The sequence below is a fragment of the Cornus florida genome, unplaced genomic scaffold, assembly GCF_030987335.1.
Source record: "Cornus florida cultivar Cherokee Brave unplaced genomic scaffold, ASM3098733v1 CherokeeBrave_3.0.0_Hap2_Chr09, whole genome shotgun sequence".
In the NCBI taxonomy this organism is placed as follows: domain Eukaryota; kingdom Viridiplantae; phylum Streptophyta; class Magnoliopsida; order Cornales; family Cornaceae; genus Cornus; species Cornus florida.
The window spans coordinates 87,482,139-87,502,229 of NW_026775579.1; the positions used below are offsets into that span (position 1 = coordinate 87,482,139).

Here is a 20,091-nt window from a genome sequence, read left to right on the forward strand (position 1 = left end):
AAGTAAAATGACTGGAGGAAAAATTATTTTCTGTGGTTAGGATGAAAATTTTAAACAATGCTAATTTATAACTGAAAATTTAAAAGAAAATAGACCCTGTTTCTTGCAAGTCTTGGGTAATATATATAGCAAATTGCTTACAATAAGAGAGAGAATTCCTGCTGCAGCCGGGAAACAACATTTTTATGTATTGATTTCGAAAAAAAAAAAGAGCAAAATCAATTACCCCCAAACATATACCATAAATATGAGTGATGAAATCTTATTGAGAAGAAGAAGAATAATGCACATGAAGATATTTATCATTTCAAATTATAGTAAAGTTACAAGGAAGAATCAGCAGTAAGAAATCATCCCAGTTAATGAAAGAAACTGTTACATACATTCACAAGGCATCATCTTTTTTCAGAGGAAGATCATAAACTGGAGATGAAATAAAATTCCTTTCTAGCTCCTTTGACTCGATCAGCATCAGCACAACTGCTCGCATTGATGGCCGATCAAAAGGAGACATACTCGTGCACATTAGAGCAATTTTTAACACAGCAATCATGTGATTGATAATACTCTCATCATTTAGATTTAATCGGCTGTCAAATATCCCAGACGTCAGTGAATGCTCTCGAACATAATTCTTCACCCACGTGACAAGATCACCTCCAAGATCTACTGGCTGCACGGGAGTTCTTCCAGTTAGCAACTCCAACAGAACAACCCCATAGCTATAAATGTCACATTTTTCTGTAACCTTCATAGTGTATGCATATTCTGTCATGAAGAGAGGAAAATCATCCGTCATAAAGGACCTATAAAGCCTAAATGCATAATTCAATCACCCACACACACAGAGACTTTACTAAATTTTACCCCTCTATCTAAATATCTAAGCAAAAGTCATATGAGTCGGATGACCAAATATATGTATTATCTGAGGGAAAAATCTCATATGGATGAACAACAAAGTCGTAAAACACATAGAAGAGAATTAAGGCCCAAATAGGTTTTTGCAAAGTAAGAAGATAACCATCCTCCCCTTGAATGGTTTCCAATTACTAGAATGGTACTTTATTTTTCTAATACACCTCACCAAATAATTTAAATAACCAATATATATTATACTCAGCACTAGAGCTAGATATAAACAGGCATCAGCTTAAATATTGTGCACTAGTGAATATGTATGAGAGCAACAAGAAAATGCCATTAAAGCTTTCAAAGAACAGACGATGCAAAATTGCACAAATCTCAGAACATCAGATTCAGAGAATGCCATTAAAGCTTCCAAAGAACAGACATGCCTCTGAGCAAGCCCCACACAAATACTGATTAAATGGCCAACATATATATATATTTTTCCTTTTTATTTATATATATATATATATATATATATATATATATATATATATATATATATTTTTTTTTTTTTTTTTTTTTTTTTTTTTTGCGGGGGTGGGGGGATAAATTACCAACACATATTTCGCTTCTAAAGAAAAAAAAAATACAATTTCAAGTCCAATATTTAACTATAAGAAATGACTTAAACCAAGCAACCAGCAGGGCAAGGAAAACTAGGTTTAGATTAGCCTGTACATGGTGCAGGTATCACCACAGAGCTTTTCCAGGCACGTCAGGTAACTACAACGGTCATTCCCAATATAAGTAATTGTTCCTATAGGGCATGATCACTGGTGCCATAGAAATTGAATGAGTCATCCATAGATTCAATGAAGAATTCCATGAGAGAATGGAAGCACGGTAGAAAATAGATGCATCGCCATGATTGATCGTAATTAAGGCAAGTATGAAAATGATGATGACCATGATTGATGGTAATTATGATTTAGTATTTCATGACCCTAGTTTATTTTCAGCTATCATTTGCAATGACGGCTGTTTTTTTTTTTTTTTTTTTTTTTTTTTTTTGGTCCTACAATATATCATTCAAATTGATAGCCTTGAACATGCAAATGACATATAAAATACAATAGACTACAGAACAATTCAATTTTCAGCATTCGGTGGGATGCATATGCATACTTTATATAAAAGAACTACATTAGTTCTCAGTAACTAGTGTACACAGCAAGTATTTAGAAAGAAAAAGAAATACAATATAAAAGTAAAGTTATGTCAGCCTGCTGTGTGTGCAAATAGCTAAAATTCGAGTTTGTATAGGATTTTGCTTCATTCTGATCTCCCTCATGCATCTAATCAAGGTATAGAATTATTAAAACCTAAAAGGCTAAAACCACTGAGCCTTTAGCTCAAGTCGTATCTCCACCTCCATATAGGAGGTTGAGGGTTCAAGTACTTGTAGGGGCACCAATGGGATGGGTGTGTTGGTCGTGTAACCTACCTACCATAAAAAAATTTTAAAAAAAAAAACTCAAATATACAATAAGAAACTCAAATTTCATCTCAGTACAAAATGTCGAATATTTGTCATGACTCAACCTAACAATTACATATGTTCTTCTAAAAGTCATTTAAGCCACAAAATGACAATTCTTGGCATAACATATAAAAAAAAGTAGGGAGAAATACCATAATACCTATTACCTACCTACCAAAATAAAAGAAATACTGGTAGATCTTGTAACAACCTAATAGAAAATCTGATCATCAAATTGTTTAAAGTGAGTGGAATTCTTCAGTTGTATTTTCCCTTCTATTGAATAATTTGTTACAACCAAAGTATTTTTCTACTTTTTCCTTTTTCTTTTGATGGTAGATAATTTGATAATATAGATGATAAATGATAAATCTAGAAACAAAAATAATTCAGTTTCAGGGGAGGAGGCAACGAGAGATCTTACCAGGGGCTATGTATCCATATGATCCTGCAACTGCAGACATTGACTTTGATTGAGGCATGTCAATCACCTTTGCCAAACCAAAATCACCAACATGAGCTTCAAAGTTTTCATCAAGTAGAATATTGTTAGACTTGATATCACGGTGAATGATCCTTGGCTTACAGTCGTGATGTAGATAAACAAGGCCCTGAGCAGCTCCAAGAGCAATCGTAAAGCGTTTTGGCCACTCCAAGCTACAAGATGACCCATGAAGCAATTCACCTAAGCTACCCCTTGGCATGTACTCATAAAGTAGCAGATTGGAGCCCTGGTGATAGCAAAAGCCATAAAGCTTCACAATGTTGCGATGCCTAATCTTTCCCATGGTTAAAATCTCAGCTCGAAAACTGCTTTCAATGTTGTTCCCCTCTCTGTTAGATGCTAGCTTCTTAACAGCAATAGTGTGTCCAGAATGCATAACTGCCTTGTAAACTGTCCCAACAGCACCTTTTCCAACAACATAGCTGTCATGAAAATTGTTTGTCGCCTCAACCAGATCTTCAAAAGTGAAACCCTCCTTAGGACGAAAATAGATATCCGAAACTGAAGACAATATCTCCTCATCTTGCAAGGAGGCAACAATCTCAACTGGACGCCTCATGAAATATAAAATAACTCCAATCAGAATAAGAGAAACTCCACCCACAGCAGCTGCGACTATTGTGATGATTTTACCCCGAGGTTCATCAACACCTTTCAAAGGTGGATCCGGACTAAAAGATGAAGTTCCACTGCAATCACCCAGAGGCCTGCCACATAGCCCTTTGTTTCCAATAAAGCTGCTGATGGCCATGTTCTGAAACAAAGGTATCGAGGGTAGAGGTCCAGAAAGATCATTATGTGAGAAGTTGCAACCCAACAAGCTTGACAGATTTTCAAAAGTGCTTGGAATTTCACCACTCAAATGATTGTTGTTGAGCAGGAGGAATTCAAGTAAAATAAGATTCCCCAACTGAGGAGGAATGCTGCCAGAAAGATTATTATTACTAAGATTCATCGCAATCTGCAAGCTTGTAAGAGCACCCAACTCAGATGGAATTTCACCAGAAAATGAGTTGCCACCCATCTGCAACTCAGTCAGATGAGATAGATTGCCCAATGCCAATGGTATATTTCCAGAAAAATTATTTTCCGAAAGCATCAGAAGCTCCAACTGTGAAAGGGTACCAAGCTCATCTGGTATAGAGTCTACAAAACTGTTCTGGCTAAGATCAAGTCGTTGAAGCATCTTGCAGTTAAGAATTTCAGGGGGAACCTGTCCAGTGAGCGAATTTGATGACATATTAAAAGTGACCAACTGCGAAAGATTTCCAATCTCCCTTGGCAATTCAGATGCAAAGTAATTGTTTGACAGATCAAGCCTCTGCAACTTTTGGCAATACCCAATTTCCGGAGGAATAGGACCAATGAACTCGTTTTGGCCCAGTTCCAGAGCAGAAAGGTTCACCAATTTGCACAACTCAGTAGGGAAACTCCCAGTTAGCCTGTTTCCATTAAGACGAAGTTGCACCAATGTTTGGCAGTTTTTGACCCCAGTTGGAATATTTCCAAACAATTTATTAGACTCCAGATTCAGAAAAATCAAGTTAGAATGCTGACAAACATGAGGAGGAATGCTTCCTGTTAGGTTGTTGTCTGAAAAGTCAACCACCCACAGTTTACTGTATAAACCGAGCCCTTGAGGAATACTACCACTCAGAGAATTGTCGAAAAGCTGTAACTGGAGCATTTCAGGTAGATACTGAAATTCAAATGGAATAGCTCCTGTGAGGTAATTGATTGAGAGGTCAAGCTTTGTCAAGTTCTTCAACCCACTAAACTCGCTTGGTATAACACCTTTAAGCTTGTTCTGGAAAAGATAGAGTAACTTTAGACCCTTTATTTGACTAAACTCAGTTGGAATCTCTCCCGTCAAATAATTCTCAGAGAAATCAATTTCTGTAGCTAAAGAAAGATTCCCAATCTCTCTTGGAATTGTTCCATTCAATTCATTCCTGTACAGGTACAACTTCTTTAGAAACTTGAGGCTCCCAATCTCCACAGGAATTCCTCCTCCAAGGTTGTTCTGGTATAAAGCAAGAGTCTGGAGATTCGTACAATTTCCAAGCTCCTTCGGGATGAAACCAGACAACTGATTGTCCCAAAGGATTAGCTCTCTTAAGCTGCCAAGCAAACCAAGCTCGTTGGGTATATTCCCTCCTAAATTATTTTGGGCCAGACCAAGATATTCCAACCTCTCACAACCACCTATTTCTGTGGGTAAGCTTCCGGAAATTGAATTCTGCCCTGCTCGAAATGTTGTCAAACTCTTGAGATTCCCAATAGAACGAGGCAATGAACCCGTTAGGTTGTTCGTGTATGCCACAAATTCAATCAGTGAAGAAATCTTTCCAAGCTCCTCTGGAATGGGACCAGAGATCTTGTTATTGCACAAATTCAACTCTGTTAAACAGGACATATTACCCACTTCGGCAGGAATTCGCCCATCAAACTTGTTATTGTTCAAATAAAGTCTTTCCAATTTCAAACAGTTCCCAATCTCTTTGGGAATAATTCCAGTAAACCCATTGTAAGAAATGTTGAGATAAGTTAGGTAGACCAAACCACCAATACTAGGGCTTAAGATCCCCGAAAGATTCATGGAACTTATATTGAGAGATGACACCACCGGATCATAACCGGATGCGCAATTCACACCCTTCCATCCACATGGTGTCTGATCACTGGAATTCCAATTACCCAGATTGTTAAAGTTATCTTGAATGCTTCGCTTCAACCCCAGAAGGTATAGCCCCTCCGAATTTAACCCCTCTGAAGTGCAAACCATTAGAGCAGCAACAACTAAAATCCCCATAAACCCCATCACAAAAACTCTCCTTGTTTCAAAAACCCCAGGCATCCTAATGAGCCTCAAGTAAATCAAAATTACACTATAAACTGACAAGTATAAGCAACTCAGATTACTATGTCAAAAATCAAATTAAGGCCCCAGCATTCACCGGCTAAGACAAAGCACTCCATAATTCCAATATCGGGTTAAAATTTCCAAAATGAACCTGAAAATTCAATCACCTGAGAAGGCCAATGCATAACTAGGGACAGTAGGGTGTGATGATTCAATGATTTGTAGGAACCTAAAGAATTAAGAGTTCAGAAATCCAAATCGGTATTTCTGAAACGAACCCATGCAGCTAGTCATTTGACCAAACAGCCTAAGGGTATTTGTTCTAGTCAAATACCAGCACAAAAGAGTTATGAATCTAGCATTTCAAAGAACCCAAAAATTCAGCTATAATGGTCCAAGGAATTCAAACACACACACAAAGGAGTGATGAATCAACAATTCAAATAACCCAATAATTCAGAAATTCCAACAGAACTTATGGGTATCACAGAAACGATCAATGCAAAACAGTGATTAATCAACCATTTGAAGGAAATTCAGTAACACAATACAAAAACCCAACAAAGAGCAAGGCTTTAACATACCTCTGAGTCCTTCACTCTAATCACTCCCACAACAAAAAGACACCCAAAACAGCAAAATCCACTACCATTCATGTGATTCCTTGAGATGATGACAAAAGCAAAAACCATGGAATTTCATGAATTAGAAAGACGATATATACAAAACCCAGGTCCAACTTTTTCCAAGAATGATGGGATCTTTCAATATTCATGCAGGATTTGTGAAGAAGAAAAAAAAAAATCAAACCCTTTTTGAGGGACAAGCCTTTTGAACCACAAAAAAGAATGAAATCAAATGCAATGAATCAGAGATCCTTTTTGGCGTTTGGTATGTGGGAAAGTTTTTCTGGGAAAGCAAAGCAAAAGAACACAAATCCCACGGTCTTGAATGGCAATGATGGTGAGGTATCTTTAGGTGAATCAAAGGGATGGGTGAGAGCTCTTCATTGAAGCTCTAATGGCCGACAAAGCATGCTTTCACTTCTTTCTAATCTTCTGTTCTGTACCTCCTCTCTCTCCCCGTATCCTCTACATAGTAAAATATTAGTTTCTCTCTCTAGTCTCTAGTTTCTCTCTTTCTCTTTTAGTGCTCAGGAAAAAAGGTTAGAGGCGAGAAAAGTTTTCTTTTCTCGAGAAGATTTGGATTTAATAAGATTGGTACAGGTTTGGTAGGCACGAAAATTTGCTTACCAGTGAAGGTTATTCTCACGATTTTTGCCAAGAAGGGACTCTCAGTATGATTTTGTGTTGTTCTGTGTTCACACTTCACACTAGTTTATAGGAGTATAAGAAATTTTGAAGTTGACCTTATAATGAATTTATTAGGGAATTTTTTACAAAATAAAATTATTAGAGAAGAAAAAAATATATTTATATTAATTCATTAGGTTAGACAAATTAGTATGCATGTATCATTTCAAATGTTATGCTAGTTGCTACCATCCTTTTTAACTTGAATCCAACTAAAATAGTTCAAAAGTTGTATTAAAGTAAATATCATTATAAGTGTTTTTTTTCTTGAATATTACATAGTATAAGTTGATATTAATAAAAGAGAATTATGTTACCTTCATTTAAAAAAAAGTGTCGTGTTTCATGACAGTTTAAGTTGTGAGAGTTATGATTCTTTAAAAGTGACACTTTTTATGAGAATAAGAGAATATATTTAAAAAAAAAAAAAATTATACCATCAAACTGTAAAAACATTTAAATCTAAATGCTCCCTTTTTCTTTTCTTTTTTGTTCTTTTTAGAAAAGTTTTAGCAACTGATATATAAATATTGAATAATTACGAGAAAATGGGCCTTTGAAGCTGTTAAAAATATGGAGTGACCATGATGATTTTATTTATTTTTTTCTTTTTCTTATTTTTTTGGGCCATATATATATATATATATATATATATATATAGAACTAAAAGATGAAGGGACACTTAAAAGGACCCATACTTTTTGGCGCCCATTATAGAGAATGGGCCCACCATATCAAATGTATGGAGCCTCAAATTGGATGATAGCTTCTTAAGCTGTCCAAGCACTTGCTTTATGTCCAAATCAATAATTCATATGCTAGTCTAGGCACTAATCAATTTCATCTTCAATTAGGAATTGGTTGGTCCAATCAGAATCAAATACTACATACTATAAAGAAATATGTACTGTAACATATATATACTCTTTTAATATATATAAAGAGAGAGAGAGAGAGAGAGGGGAATTGTGAATTGGTGGGAGCACATGTCGTGGCACGACTAGACTTTTCATTTGTGGTTGTATAAGACGGCCCACCGCGTTGGTGGTTGTACCAATGAGGATTTTTGGAGGGTTTGGCTCATTCCCACCATGGTAGGTTTTTCCATAGTAATCGGTTACACTTCACTATCAAATTGCTTCGATTAAAAATGTGAGATTTGTAAAAAGTCAGTTAATTTGTACACTTAAAATTGAAAAAAGAAAGTCTTGTTTGGCATGTGTTTTATTTTTTTTATTTTTATTTTTGAAATACTACAATGTCAATTTTGATAATAAAGGCATATTTGGTGTGGCCTTGTTTTATTTTACACAGTGCTAAAATACTTCGTGAACAGTGGTCCAAAACCAAAATACTAAAAAGTTGTTTTTTCTTATTTTGACAATTGTGCATGGCTCAAAACCATAGTAGTAGTGCAACACAGACCTGACATTTCAACAACAAAACATCGTTCTCAAATATGCTTTTGATTTTTTTCCAAAACACTCCTACAGCAAAAACACTGTTTTTGTTTTAGCCAAAATCAAAATGCCTAAAACAAAATGCATGCCAAAGAGCCCGAAATATGAGGTAAGAAGTTTTTGGATAAAAATTGAAAAAAAAATTATCAAAATGTTTGTTTGGTGGAAATGACTGGATTAAAGATCTTAACATCAAAATTGTAGGTCTTGATTAATGATTTAAAGTCACTTAATTTGCACACTTGAACTTTCTCATTATAAAGAATAAATAAATAAAAACTTTCTTCATTAACGTTATCCCCTTCCCTTTCAAAAAATTGTTATACTTCGGTTTCGTCTCTCCTCCTCTCCAAATAAATAAATAAAAATACAAAGTGGCGACCTTCATTTTTTATTTTTTTTTCTTATGTATAACTACGTTCATTACAATATATTTTCACAAACTTTTTTTTGGCTATATTTGATACAATGGAAGAGAAAATAAATGGTAAGATTAGTTAGGAGAAAAAAGAAAAGTAAGTAAAAGAGATAATATAATTAATTATTTATCATGTTTGGTTGATTAATTAAAAAAAAGAAATGAAATGATAGTAATTGTGTTTGGGGAAAGAAATGGAAAGAAAATATTACCATAAATTTACTACCATACTCTTTTTTATTGATTTTATCTTTTATAAAAAGAATGGCAAATTTGATATTAAAAAAACTAGTCTTTCATTTCCTTTCTTTTCATTTCTACCCATTTTTGGAAGGCTAAAAAAACTAACACATCTTATATAATTTGTTTCATTCGAAATTTTCCTTTCTTTTCTTTTAAAATTTCATACTAAACACAATATTTAATTTTCATCCATTACATTTACCTTTTCTTTCTTTTCTTTCCAATACCCTCCAACCAAACTTAGCCTTTGTCAATTTTATTTCATATTATTCTAACCAAAGGACCAATTGACCCGTTATATCACCCCCTTCGTTTCAAACAGGAGATTAAGGTTCCTACCTCAATGAAGGTAGGAAAAAAAAAAAATTACTCTATTTAATAATTAATTTCATGATAGGTAGGTTTTTGCTATTGCAACCATAATCTTTGGTCCAACCTAATATTTCTTTCGACTCTGAATAATGATTTTTCATTTTTTTTTCAAAATTTACCCATCGTTGTTGAATCTTGTGTTAGTTTTTTCAAAATTTACCCAACGTTTTCAAAATTTATCGAACTTAAGAAGTGAATGGACAATACTGTCCTTTAGCTTAGAATAATTAAGATCAGTAGAAGGGATAAACAAGTCTTTACAAACAACTATAGATGACCAAATTGGCAGATGAAATAAGAATAATAGCATGCCAACGTTGACGCCATGTTCAAAGCACATAGATCTAAGAAGGTAACGTACCTTTTCGTCAACCTGCGATATTATAATCTCATATATATATATATATATATATATATATAGATAGATATAGGTATGTCCGTATCTAGGTATGTACCTTAAACTTTGGGTGATGCTTTAGCCCTCCAAACCTAGAGAGCGTAGTCATTTAATTCTCGTGCGCTGCCACATACATAATAATTTTCTATGGAATTCTTAATGTGTATATAAAAATAAAGCAGTGATGCTAACATTTTTAATTGATTATAAATATCAAATACAATTAAATGGAGGATTTTATTTCTTTATTTATGTTATACTTAATCAATTAAAAAAATTGGTCTAGCAATTCATTGGTGTAAGAATTATTTTTCATAAAAATATGTTATTGAGTTATTTTAATACTTACAAGTGAATTAGATGAAGAATAAGAGTCAAGTGAATTAGATTAGAATCAAGAGCCTTGTGATCTAGTGATATTTATTTTATTTCTTTGAGTGGATGATGAGAGTTTGAATCTTTTAAATAAAAAAATGAGTGTATAAATGATGTGTATTTTTCTTGTAAGTGAATATATATATATATATATATAGATGAGGTATCTTTCATTCAATTTTCACGTGACTTTCCAAATGCTTACATATATGACAGGGGTGCACAAAAATCCGGTGAAATCGAAAATTCAAACCGGACCAGACAATTCAGTTCGGTTTATTATCAATTTGGTTTAATCACGGTTTCAAATTTGTGGAACCGTAAAAATACGATTTGGTCACGGTTTGAGATCCTTTAAAACTTAATCGGATCAAACCGAACCATTGAGTTATATATGTGTATAAAATTAAATATATAATATAATATCATTCTACAGTGGCTAAATGTTGTTGGTTTTTTGAATTATGTTATTTATTGTTGAATTAATAGTTCTAAATGTATTAGGCTATTAGCAATCCTTCGGAATGTGTTCAATAATTCACTTTAGTTACAGAAGTGACAAAGAAGAATTAAATATAGTAGCAATTTTTAATATATTAACTTATATTGTAGAAATGAATATATTAGCAGTTCTGAATGTATTGATTAATTTGGTTTATTATTGTGCATTTGGATTTTAAAATATGAATATTTTTGTAACACAAAAAAAAAAAAAAAAAAAAAAGGAGGAATCGGGAAACTGAACCGAACTGAACCGGTGTTTCACGATTTGGTTTGGTTTGACTTCTTTAGTCAAATGGTTTGGTTTGGTTCTAGATTTTTTAAAACTGTTATGAATGATTTGGTTTCAAAAAACTTTTAAATTGGTCTAAACCGAACCGAGTGCACCCCTATATGTGTAAGGATTAGCCTCAATGCATTCTATTGTTGTCAATGACATAATTTTGAGAAAATTATCACTTAGTTTTGGAAGTGAAAAAATTATCATTTATCAAAATGATAAACTCACCAAATTTGGCTCATGAACTTTATACCGAATTACTCGTCCCTAATCTAAAAGGAGTTTTATTATATTTTATTTTCTATTATTTCCTTTTCGGAAAGATAATGTCCTTCACTTCCGTGCTTGGCTAGGAAAAAGAAGAATCAAAATCTTATCTTGATAGACATCTCGAAATAAATTTGAAATGTGTATTATTACCGCTAGTTTGGAATCCAAATTATTCTAGTTTGGAATCTAATACACCCAGTCACATCCCCGAGGCCCAAACCTTACCAATTCTAGTTTATTTTTCGAAACCCAACCAACCTTACTTGACCTCATTTAAGTCCAAATCAAAAGGATAATTCTTAGGTCATTTATTATTGGAGCACTTACTACTTTGTGGTAATTGATGTGCACCAATAACAAATTTACATATTCTTTTTAATTATAAAATTGAAATATATATATATATACACACACATACATGGAGAATGAACATCAAGCCGAATGGAGTCGGCAAAAATAAAACAACACTTTTCCTTCTTCTCTTTCCCGGAAACTAAGCCCTTTTTTTTCTATAAAAAAAAAAAAATGAACCCTACATGTTTAAAACAATAAATTGATGATACCTAACAAGAAGTGCATGTTGAACCCATTATAGGCGGAAATAGTTTTCTGTACCGGAGATATTACGTCATTCGTGCCATTAACTAAATATAATTTGTTACGTAAGTAAAAATACTTTATTTTAATGAATCATATCATTATTTAATGAGTTGATGATACTATGTCATTAATATAATCAAAGCAATAAAATATTTCTCATCAATATCGTAAGCCTCTTTCAAACAGGTGGCAGCTTCTTCTCAGAGAAATATTTTATTACTCTTTCTTGTCCTCTGTCTAGTTATGATAATGTCCAATATAGAGAATATATCACAAGGACGGTGGGAGTTTTTTTTTTCTCTAAAAATTAGAATTAAAATAGATGCGTCTATTTGTCATTTGACACATCAATATCAGTTATAGGTTGGCAACGGTGAGGTTTCAAGTATTGTCGAATAAAAAAAACAAAGAGCAATATTAGCCGTTAACCAAAGAGCAATATTAGCCGTTGTTGAATAACTTGAATGTAGCACATCTTCTATTGGATCAGGGAATCCTACCACATTTAACATTGGAATTCAACCCAATCCAATAGATGAAATATCAAATCTACCAATTATAGCCTTCAATAATTCACAAACTAAGATCTGGTTGGGCAATCTATTCTTTTTCACTTCACACCCATTTTTCTGCCAAAAAAGTTGGTTTATACTCCATAACGATAAGACTCGATTACTACAGAGGAGGATGGCTTGTGAATTGCATCCCCTAATTCAAGACTCGACTCAACTCCAACTTGCCCTCACTGCAGTAATGTGTCAGATACACACACAATTCTAATCATATTCATAAAACTCAACTTCGAAAGTTTGGTTAGAACTAACACTTCAATATACCATTAAAACACCACTGGCTTAGCATGAATTTGCATTGTTTAGAGTTAGTTACATAAATCATGTTTCATCTAATTTTTCTGGCAAAGATTTGACATTGCCTATGCAACCCCTTTCTTTATTCGAGCTCTAACACGAAGTATCACAACTTCAAGAAACGTAGAAAAAAATGGCAATATTCTACGAAGAGCAATGCTATGATTGTCAACATTGCAACAAAGAGCTTGTGTAGTGTGGAGTCCACCTCTCTACACCTTATCTCTCAGTCTCTGTTGCAATGTCGTCTATTATTCGCTGTGTTACAATGTCGTCAATTAGGGCTCTTTCTTCTACCAATTTGCTGGTGGGGCAACTTGTCACTTACTCAGTGGAAAACAAAAAACTCGGAATTGACATTGTATAGACCAAACTTTCTCTAGCCATGTAAGACTATAGTTATGTTGAAACCTAAATTGCACATCTACACAGCACAGTGGGCGGTCAACGACAATGCAGGCTATAGATAAGTTTTATATGTACATGTGTATATATACATATATATATATATAGACTATATATTACTACAGGCGTCCACATCAATGTCCAGTCAATCATAACCTCCCACATGCATACACAATCCACTCCATTCACATACATTGCACATAGTACATTCTTCTTAAATTTTGCACCACATGAATTGGTCCATGCTTTCTACACTAGGTGACCATTTGTATGGTTCAATTTCACCACAGAGCATAAGAACCTTCACCAGTTAACATCACTTTTAGCAAATGTAACAACTAAACATGTACTCCCCATCTTCATATCATTAAATCTCACTCATTTCTTGGTGACAACAGGCTGTATAATGACTAGTTGAACAAGGAAAACCATCATAGTATGACGCTAGAGTTTATGGTAAAAGATAATGGAGACAGTCTGAGACTCTCAGATCAACAACTCTCATTGTCCTGTTTTAATTGTAAACTATCCAAATCACAATGATAAATCACAATACAGCTTTCTATCAATATCACGATCATTCAACTACATCATTGCCGTCCTTGCCTTAATGTCAGCCGCATTAGCCAACCAAAAAACCCAGATGTTTGGGATCACCATAGATGCCTCCTCAAACACCCTAACCAGCATCCTCTATGGGTTCCAACTATATATTACAGTCCACTATCTGTAACTGAGAGAATCAAAGAGAACAAGATGTATTTGATTCTATGCTCAAGGTTCCTACTCAACACATCTCGAATTCTTACCTTCGCTGTCATAAACAGCATGCAAATGGTGGATGTTGTTCAGCGACCAGCAAAAGGTTTAACAAATCCAGTATAAAAGCACACCCTAATATCACGAAGTGATTCCTAAGACGCTTGGAGGATGGAAGACACGCATGCTGGTTGGCAAAGAGCAGAGTTTGACTGGGAATGGTTCCAGGGAAGGGGCGTGCAGGAGCACAGGATGGTACCTCTTCAGAGTTCAGGCAGGTCGACTCGGTTCAGTTCGAGGTGCTTGTCGCTGGTCGTGGGCTTGACTATGAAGAAGGGAGTTGGCCATCCCTGCACAAACTGGTCGGGAGCTGGAGCCGTTCCCCTGACGAGGCCATGGTAGGCCGAAACCAGTCAGCATGTATCCTTGGGAGGGCAGGTCGTGGTGGCTGACCAGGGCGCTTGCGCGAGCTGAAGCAACGCCTTGGTGCCGCACGGGCCGTGCCGCTGCGCCAAATCTCTAGGCCCGTGACAAATGGTATCAGAGCAGGACTTGGGGTAAAGCACGGTAGGGTGCCCCCTTGTCGGTCCGGGAGGGGTCAGAGAATGAAGACGGTGCATTGAAGTTGCGTCGATGTGGAGGAATCAATGCAGTTGGGGGGGAGAGCCTCCATCTCCCCAGGAAGAGGCGTCCGTTGAAGTTGCGCATTGAAGGGCCGGAGGGCCGCGCGCACCAAAGTCCGTGCTTAGTCCTTGGGTGATGCAAACCATGGTGAAGGGCGAGCATCAAGTCGGCAGAAGGCCATTGCTTGCTCGGGATGTCGCGGAGGCGGCATGACGGAGAAGAGTCACGTCCTTGAGGAGTGGACGTCCCCTTGGTCCGAGGCCTATCATTGGGCGAGTGCAGTGCAGGGAGCTGCACAAGGAAGCGATGGTGGGAAGGCGAGCATACCGCATGGAGGCAGACTTTGGAAGGGAGTGGACACAGTAGTGAAGCGCCGCACTGCGACGAGGACGTCGCAGGATTTGGGTGGGGGAGAATGTCACGAAGTGATTCCTAAGACGCTTGGAGGATGGAAGACACGCATGCTGGTTGGCAAAGAGCAGAATTTGACTGGGAATGGTTCCAGGGAAGGGGCGTGCAGGAGCACAGGATGGTACCTCTTCAGAGTTCAGGCAGGTCGACTCGGTTCAGTTCGAGGTGCTTGTCGCTGGTCGTGGACTTGACTATGAAGAAGGGAGTTGGCCATCCCTGCACAAACTGGTCGGGAGCTGGAGCCGTTCCCCTGACGAGGCCATGACAGGCCGAAACCAGTCAGCATGTATCCTTGGGAGGGCAGGTCGTGGTGGCTGACCAGGGCGCTTGCGCGAGCTGAAGCAACGCCTTGGTGCCGCACGGGCCGTGCCGCTGCGCCATAAACAGCATGCAAATGTATTTGATTCTATGCTCAAGGTTCCTACTCAACACATCTCGAATTCTTACCTTCGCTGTCATAAACAGCATGCAAATGGTGGATGTTGTTCAGCGACCAGCAAAAGGTTTAACAAATCCAGTATAAAAGCACACCCTAAGCTAGCTTTGGTATTTACAGAGAAGATGATTAGAGCTTTTACAATCGTGTCACCAGGTAGCTTGAAGCTCGGAGTTGACGTTTGGCGTCTTCTGACCTGATCTGAGCAGTAAATTCAAGACCTGAAAGTTCCAATCTTTCGAAACCCCACAATAGAAAAAAAACCACAATTGCTAGGACACAATGTATAGATACTTCCAGACTTTGTATAATTTCCTAGTACCTCATGCCACAGGCTAGAACAAAGTTATATATCAATGTACATGCAAGGTTATATATAAATGTTCTTACATATAGAGTAATGATCTCTTGCTCACCGGTGAGCAAGAGATTTGTCCACGCCAAGTATGATGACACCAAGCATGATGACCGTTGGATATGATTCAAGTCTAAAAAAGTTATTTACCTAAAAAACAATAGCAATCATATCCAACAGTCATCATGCTTGATTTGGATAAATTTCGTACTCACCGGTAAGCAAGAGAACATTACAACTTACATATAAATAACCTTCAAAGAAAAGATATAGCAAAACTGTAAGATGGATTCCACAATATTTATTACCAGAAAAAGAGGCTCAGCAGAAAACATAAACAGGTTCAAAAGATTGCAGCAATACAACTACCAATTAAACTTACAATGCCATCTTTGAATTCAAGCCATTTGTTAAAGATTTCGCCATTGCTTGAAGCCTCGAACATGAACTGCATTACAGCTCAATCAAGAATCACTCAACTAGCAATCAGTGACAAGTTAGCTCCACTGAAAAACCATGATATAACCAAATCCCCTAAACAACAAAATAACCAACAACCCATTCATTTCTGCAATCCACATTAGCCAAAACTGCATCATCTCCAATCATATAAAACAGAGAAACAGTATAAATAATGGGCAAAACTAAAATCACTACTTTTTTTTTCTTTTTTTTTTTTTTTCAGTTTTCTATTCTAATGCATAACCAAACACACTAATGTCAAAATTCCCCTAGTGGATTTTGATGAAACAAAACAAATATGGTTCACTAAGCATCTAGCCCATTACAACAAACCCTAGTTTCCAACTATGCTAAAAAAAAAAGAGAAAATTTCTTAAAAATTAAAAACCTCACCACTACCCTACCCTATATCCACAGACTTCATTCACCATCATTCCTCCGAGCTGCTTCTGCTTTCTCATCTCCATTATCTTCCGGTGAGAATTTGAATGCGCGACGCTAGAGAAAGTTGGACTACTTGCAGGGCGGTACTCAGGCACAAGGCGCCCCGACTTGTAACGCACCCCACAAGCATTACACAATGTTTTTGGCCCCATTGGACCAGCCCGCCACTGGGGGGTCTTTTCAGCTTGACAATGCTGGCACCTCCTCCCAATTGTAGTGCTGCTTTGTGGCGGTAATGTCGGCAAATCTTGTTTAATGTTCTTGATGTTTGTTTTACTCCAGCGCCAGTATTGCTGCCCGGGCAAGTCTGCAAACCCTCTTCGCCGCCTTGGTCGGCGCTTGCTCCGTGCACCAACCGGATGGTGCACCGGGACTTGGACATTGCCACAGCAGCTTGTGATAGTGCTGCTGTTGCTATTGCTGTTACTGCTGCCACTGCTGTTTTCAAGGACCGACACCGGGCTCTCATGAGCCATTACAATCCCGGGGTTGTCAGAGAGAATGCCGAAACATGTCTCCACAGCAGGGAATGCCTCCTTGTCCAATATCCATGGCAGTTCTTCCTCTGCGAATTCCTGAGTTCGGAAAAAAAAATAAAAAATAAAAATAAATAAATAAATAAAAAAGACTTAATACCTACTTGTTCAATCAATAGAGTCAACTCGGCAAATCAACTCAGATGAAGCATTGCCAGAAACTATTACGAACATTTTCTTAAGAATAATGCCAACAACAACAATCAAGCCTTTTCCCAACTAGTTCGGGACAGCTACATGAATCCTATATTTCTATTCTGCATATTTATTTAGCCTCAATCAACATAAGAAAAGTTCCATTTATCCCAAAAAAAAATCCCGAAATTCACTCCAAATTTACTAGTAATTAATTGGTCCATATTTGGCGCTGAGAAATTTTTCCCTTAATTGACCAGTGCATGTGGGAAGGAGTATGAATGTGTTCATGGTGAATTATGAAGTGCTCCAAGGGGCCGACACCATCATCATCTAAAAGATAAAAAATCAAATTTGAATTACAAATGGAGTTCACTTAAAATTTGAAATACATAACAACTCTTTCTAATAAAATATAAAATTAATAGGTTCACTCGTTCAGACTACTCAACCCGGACTCTTGGTAAATCATTTACCGTTTCGTAAAAGGAACTAATTTTTTTTGGGTAAATAAAGGAACAAAATTTTAGTTATATGGGGACATTTTTCAATATGATGGGAAATCAAATTTCAGTTCACATGTTTTCACCAGCACATACTGAAATTTAATTTTCACCATACCATTGTGTAAAAGAATGTTTGGTATGGATAGAACAGTCTTTCTACTCATCACATGGTAGTTGGCACTACATGTTTACGTTAAGGGCAATTATGAAATCGATGTGTTTTCCTCTTTATTTTTTCCTTTTTTATTTCCAACTTTTAGGTACAATACAACTCAGCATTCTCGATAGGTGGACCCCAACAATAAAAGAGGCATGTAGTATTATAATGAGATATTAAATGCCAAAACAACCCTTTTGTCCCATCCATTTTGATGCACAAGCATCTAGGGTTTCAAGGGCAGAACTGTCATCACAACAATGAATTTGAGTAAGCACTCCGAGCGAGTCCTCTGACTGAGTCAAATCAACTCACATATTTATCCTTCTACGTTATACTCAAAATGCCGACGGTTGTTTCTGTTTGATTAAAAATACCAAAAATTGCCATCTCAGCGGACTCGGTCGGAGAGCCATCAAAAACGAGGGAACCAAACAAGCAACTCAGACGAAATCGTCCGAGTCAACTCAGTCCTGAACGAGTCACAACATTTAGGCCCGAAAAATGACAGAAGAGTGCCCACAGAGTCCGAGTTAACAGAGAACTCGGACCGGTTCAGGGCACGGGCCAAATGATTCGACACAAAAACATCAAAAACTTACAGGAAATGAACGGCTGTGATCATCTGGGTGTAGGCTGTTAGGGTTTGTTTCCAACGAAGAAGAAGAGGGGGCTTTGGTTTTGTCGTCGTCATCGTTTTCCTCGCCGATGTCCGACGGGTAGTTCAGAATGTCGTCTATCATCAGAGACACCGCTGGGTCAACCTCCATTTCTAGAGAGAGAAAGACAGCCGAATAACACGAAAAAGCAAAAGACTACAGATGAGCCTGCAAGGGTTTTCTTTTAGAGAGAGAAAATTCTAGAGAGAGAGAGAGAGAAATGAAGGGCTGTTTCCTCTCGCTTTCTTTTGGCTATATTATCAACATTGTCAAGGGTTTTTGGGTGGCCAACGAGGGATGTCGATTTTTTTTGGTTTTAATTAATTATTCTCTGCTTTGTCCTCCACAGTCCTTCCCTGCACCTCCATATCCAACTGCTCATATTATATCGCTATATATACCATGGACCACACTTAGTTGGGCCCCACTACCCAATTGGTGTTTAGTGGTCAGAGTGGCACACCAAGCTTTGTGTGAGCGTGATTAATGCCTTAGAATCATTTTGTTTTACTACACATGTCACTTTCTTTGTTGGGCGAAGGGTAAAATCGTCAATATATTTGAATAGTTAGGGTATTATCGTCAAATTAGGTGCTATATTATAGAGAGCGAGAGAGAGAGAGAGAGAGGCGGCCCGCCTACGCAACGGCCTGCCCTGCCCTGCCCTAACTGGACGACCACAACAAAGCTGCCCAACTTCACACGTCAACAGACGAATGAGCGATCGACACGTGGAAAATTTTATTCAAATTTTGAAAATCTTTGACTCTTCCGACACCGCACGTGGCGGCGTTGATGTTGTGATTTGGTTTTGATCCCTCTATCCGACTGGTTTGTACTTGACACCATATGAGTGGGACCCACGAATTGCATGTTAGTGGGATCCACCCACGTTTCAATAATGCCAGTAGGTGGGAGGACAAAATTGGAAAAGGAATATTTATATTACTGCACGTGTGAGTCACGTGATACAGATTGGAGTCCAGTTGGCATGTCTTAAATAATGTGTAATCTTCCTGTGATTTCATTGGAATTTTGTTTCTCAATATATCTGTAATCTGCTAATATATTGACTTTGAAAATATATATATATATATATATTGACTCATAAATTGAATTGAATTTTGTTTACTAATTATGTTTATGTATATATCTGTAATCTACTAATATATATTGACTGTTGAATTAAATTGGCAAATAATAAAAAATTTTAATGCTTTGTTTACATGTCTAAGAATTCCAAATTATAAAATACTGATATAATTATTAATATTCCGTAACAATATCTGGTCATTACGACCATTCTTATCTTTATCTTCCCATAAATGTTAGGATAAGATTTTT

General features: G+C 36.7%; 2 protein-coding genes across 2 annotated transcripts; both read right to left on the reverse strand.

The window, feature by feature from the left end:
- Nucleotides 1-284: 284 nt before the first annotated feature.
- Nucleotides 285-7,089, reverse strand: LOC132274907 (probable leucine-rich repeat receptor-like protein kinase At2g33170). Its single transcript, XM_059776269.1, has 2 exons — nt 2,817-7,089; nt 285-768 (listed from the first exon to the last, which is right to left on the reverse strand). Exons 1-2 carry the CDS (start codon nt 5,752-5,754, stop codon nt 386-388), a joined length of 3,321 nt encoding a protein of 1,106 aa, XP_059632252.1. The 5' UTR covers nt 5,755-7,089; the 3' UTR covers nt 285-385.
- Nucleotides 7,090-16,395: 9,306 nt separating this feature from the next.
- On the reverse strand, nt 16,396-19,015 carry LOC132274908 (GATA transcription factor 1). The gene is made up of 2 exons (XM_059776270.1): nt 18,691-19,015; nt 16,396-17,329 (listed from the first exon to the last, which is right to left on the reverse strand). The coding sequence occupies exons 1-2, from the start codon at nt 18,856-18,858 to the stop codon at nt 16,706-16,708; spliced, it is 792 nt and encodes a 263-aa protein (XP_059632253.1). The 5' UTR covers nt 18,859-19,015; the 3' UTR covers nt 16,396-16,705.
- Between the last annotated feature and the right edge of the window lie 1,076 nt (nt 19,016-20,091).

What these genes read in the sequence shown, in the direction of transcription:
- LOC132274907 (XM_059776269.1), bottom strand. Translation starts at nt 5,754, where the DNA reads ATGCCTGGGGTTTTTGAAACAAGGAGAGTTTTTGTGATGGGGTTTATG. An exon ending in ATATGGATACATAGCCCCTG is followed by an intron (nt 769 to 2,816) that starts GTAAGATCTCTC and finishes TCTTCATGACAG; the next exon opens with AATATGCATACACTATGAAG.
- LOC132274908 (XM_059776270.1), bottom strand. Translation starts at nt 18,858, where the DNA reads ATGGAGGTTGACCCAGCGGTGTCTCTGATGATAGACGACATTCTGAAC. An exon ending in ATCACAGCCGTTCATTTCCT is followed by an intron (nt 17,330 to 18,690) that starts GTAAGTTTTTGA and finishes TTCCGAACTCAG; the next exon opens with GAATTCGCAGAGGAAGAACT.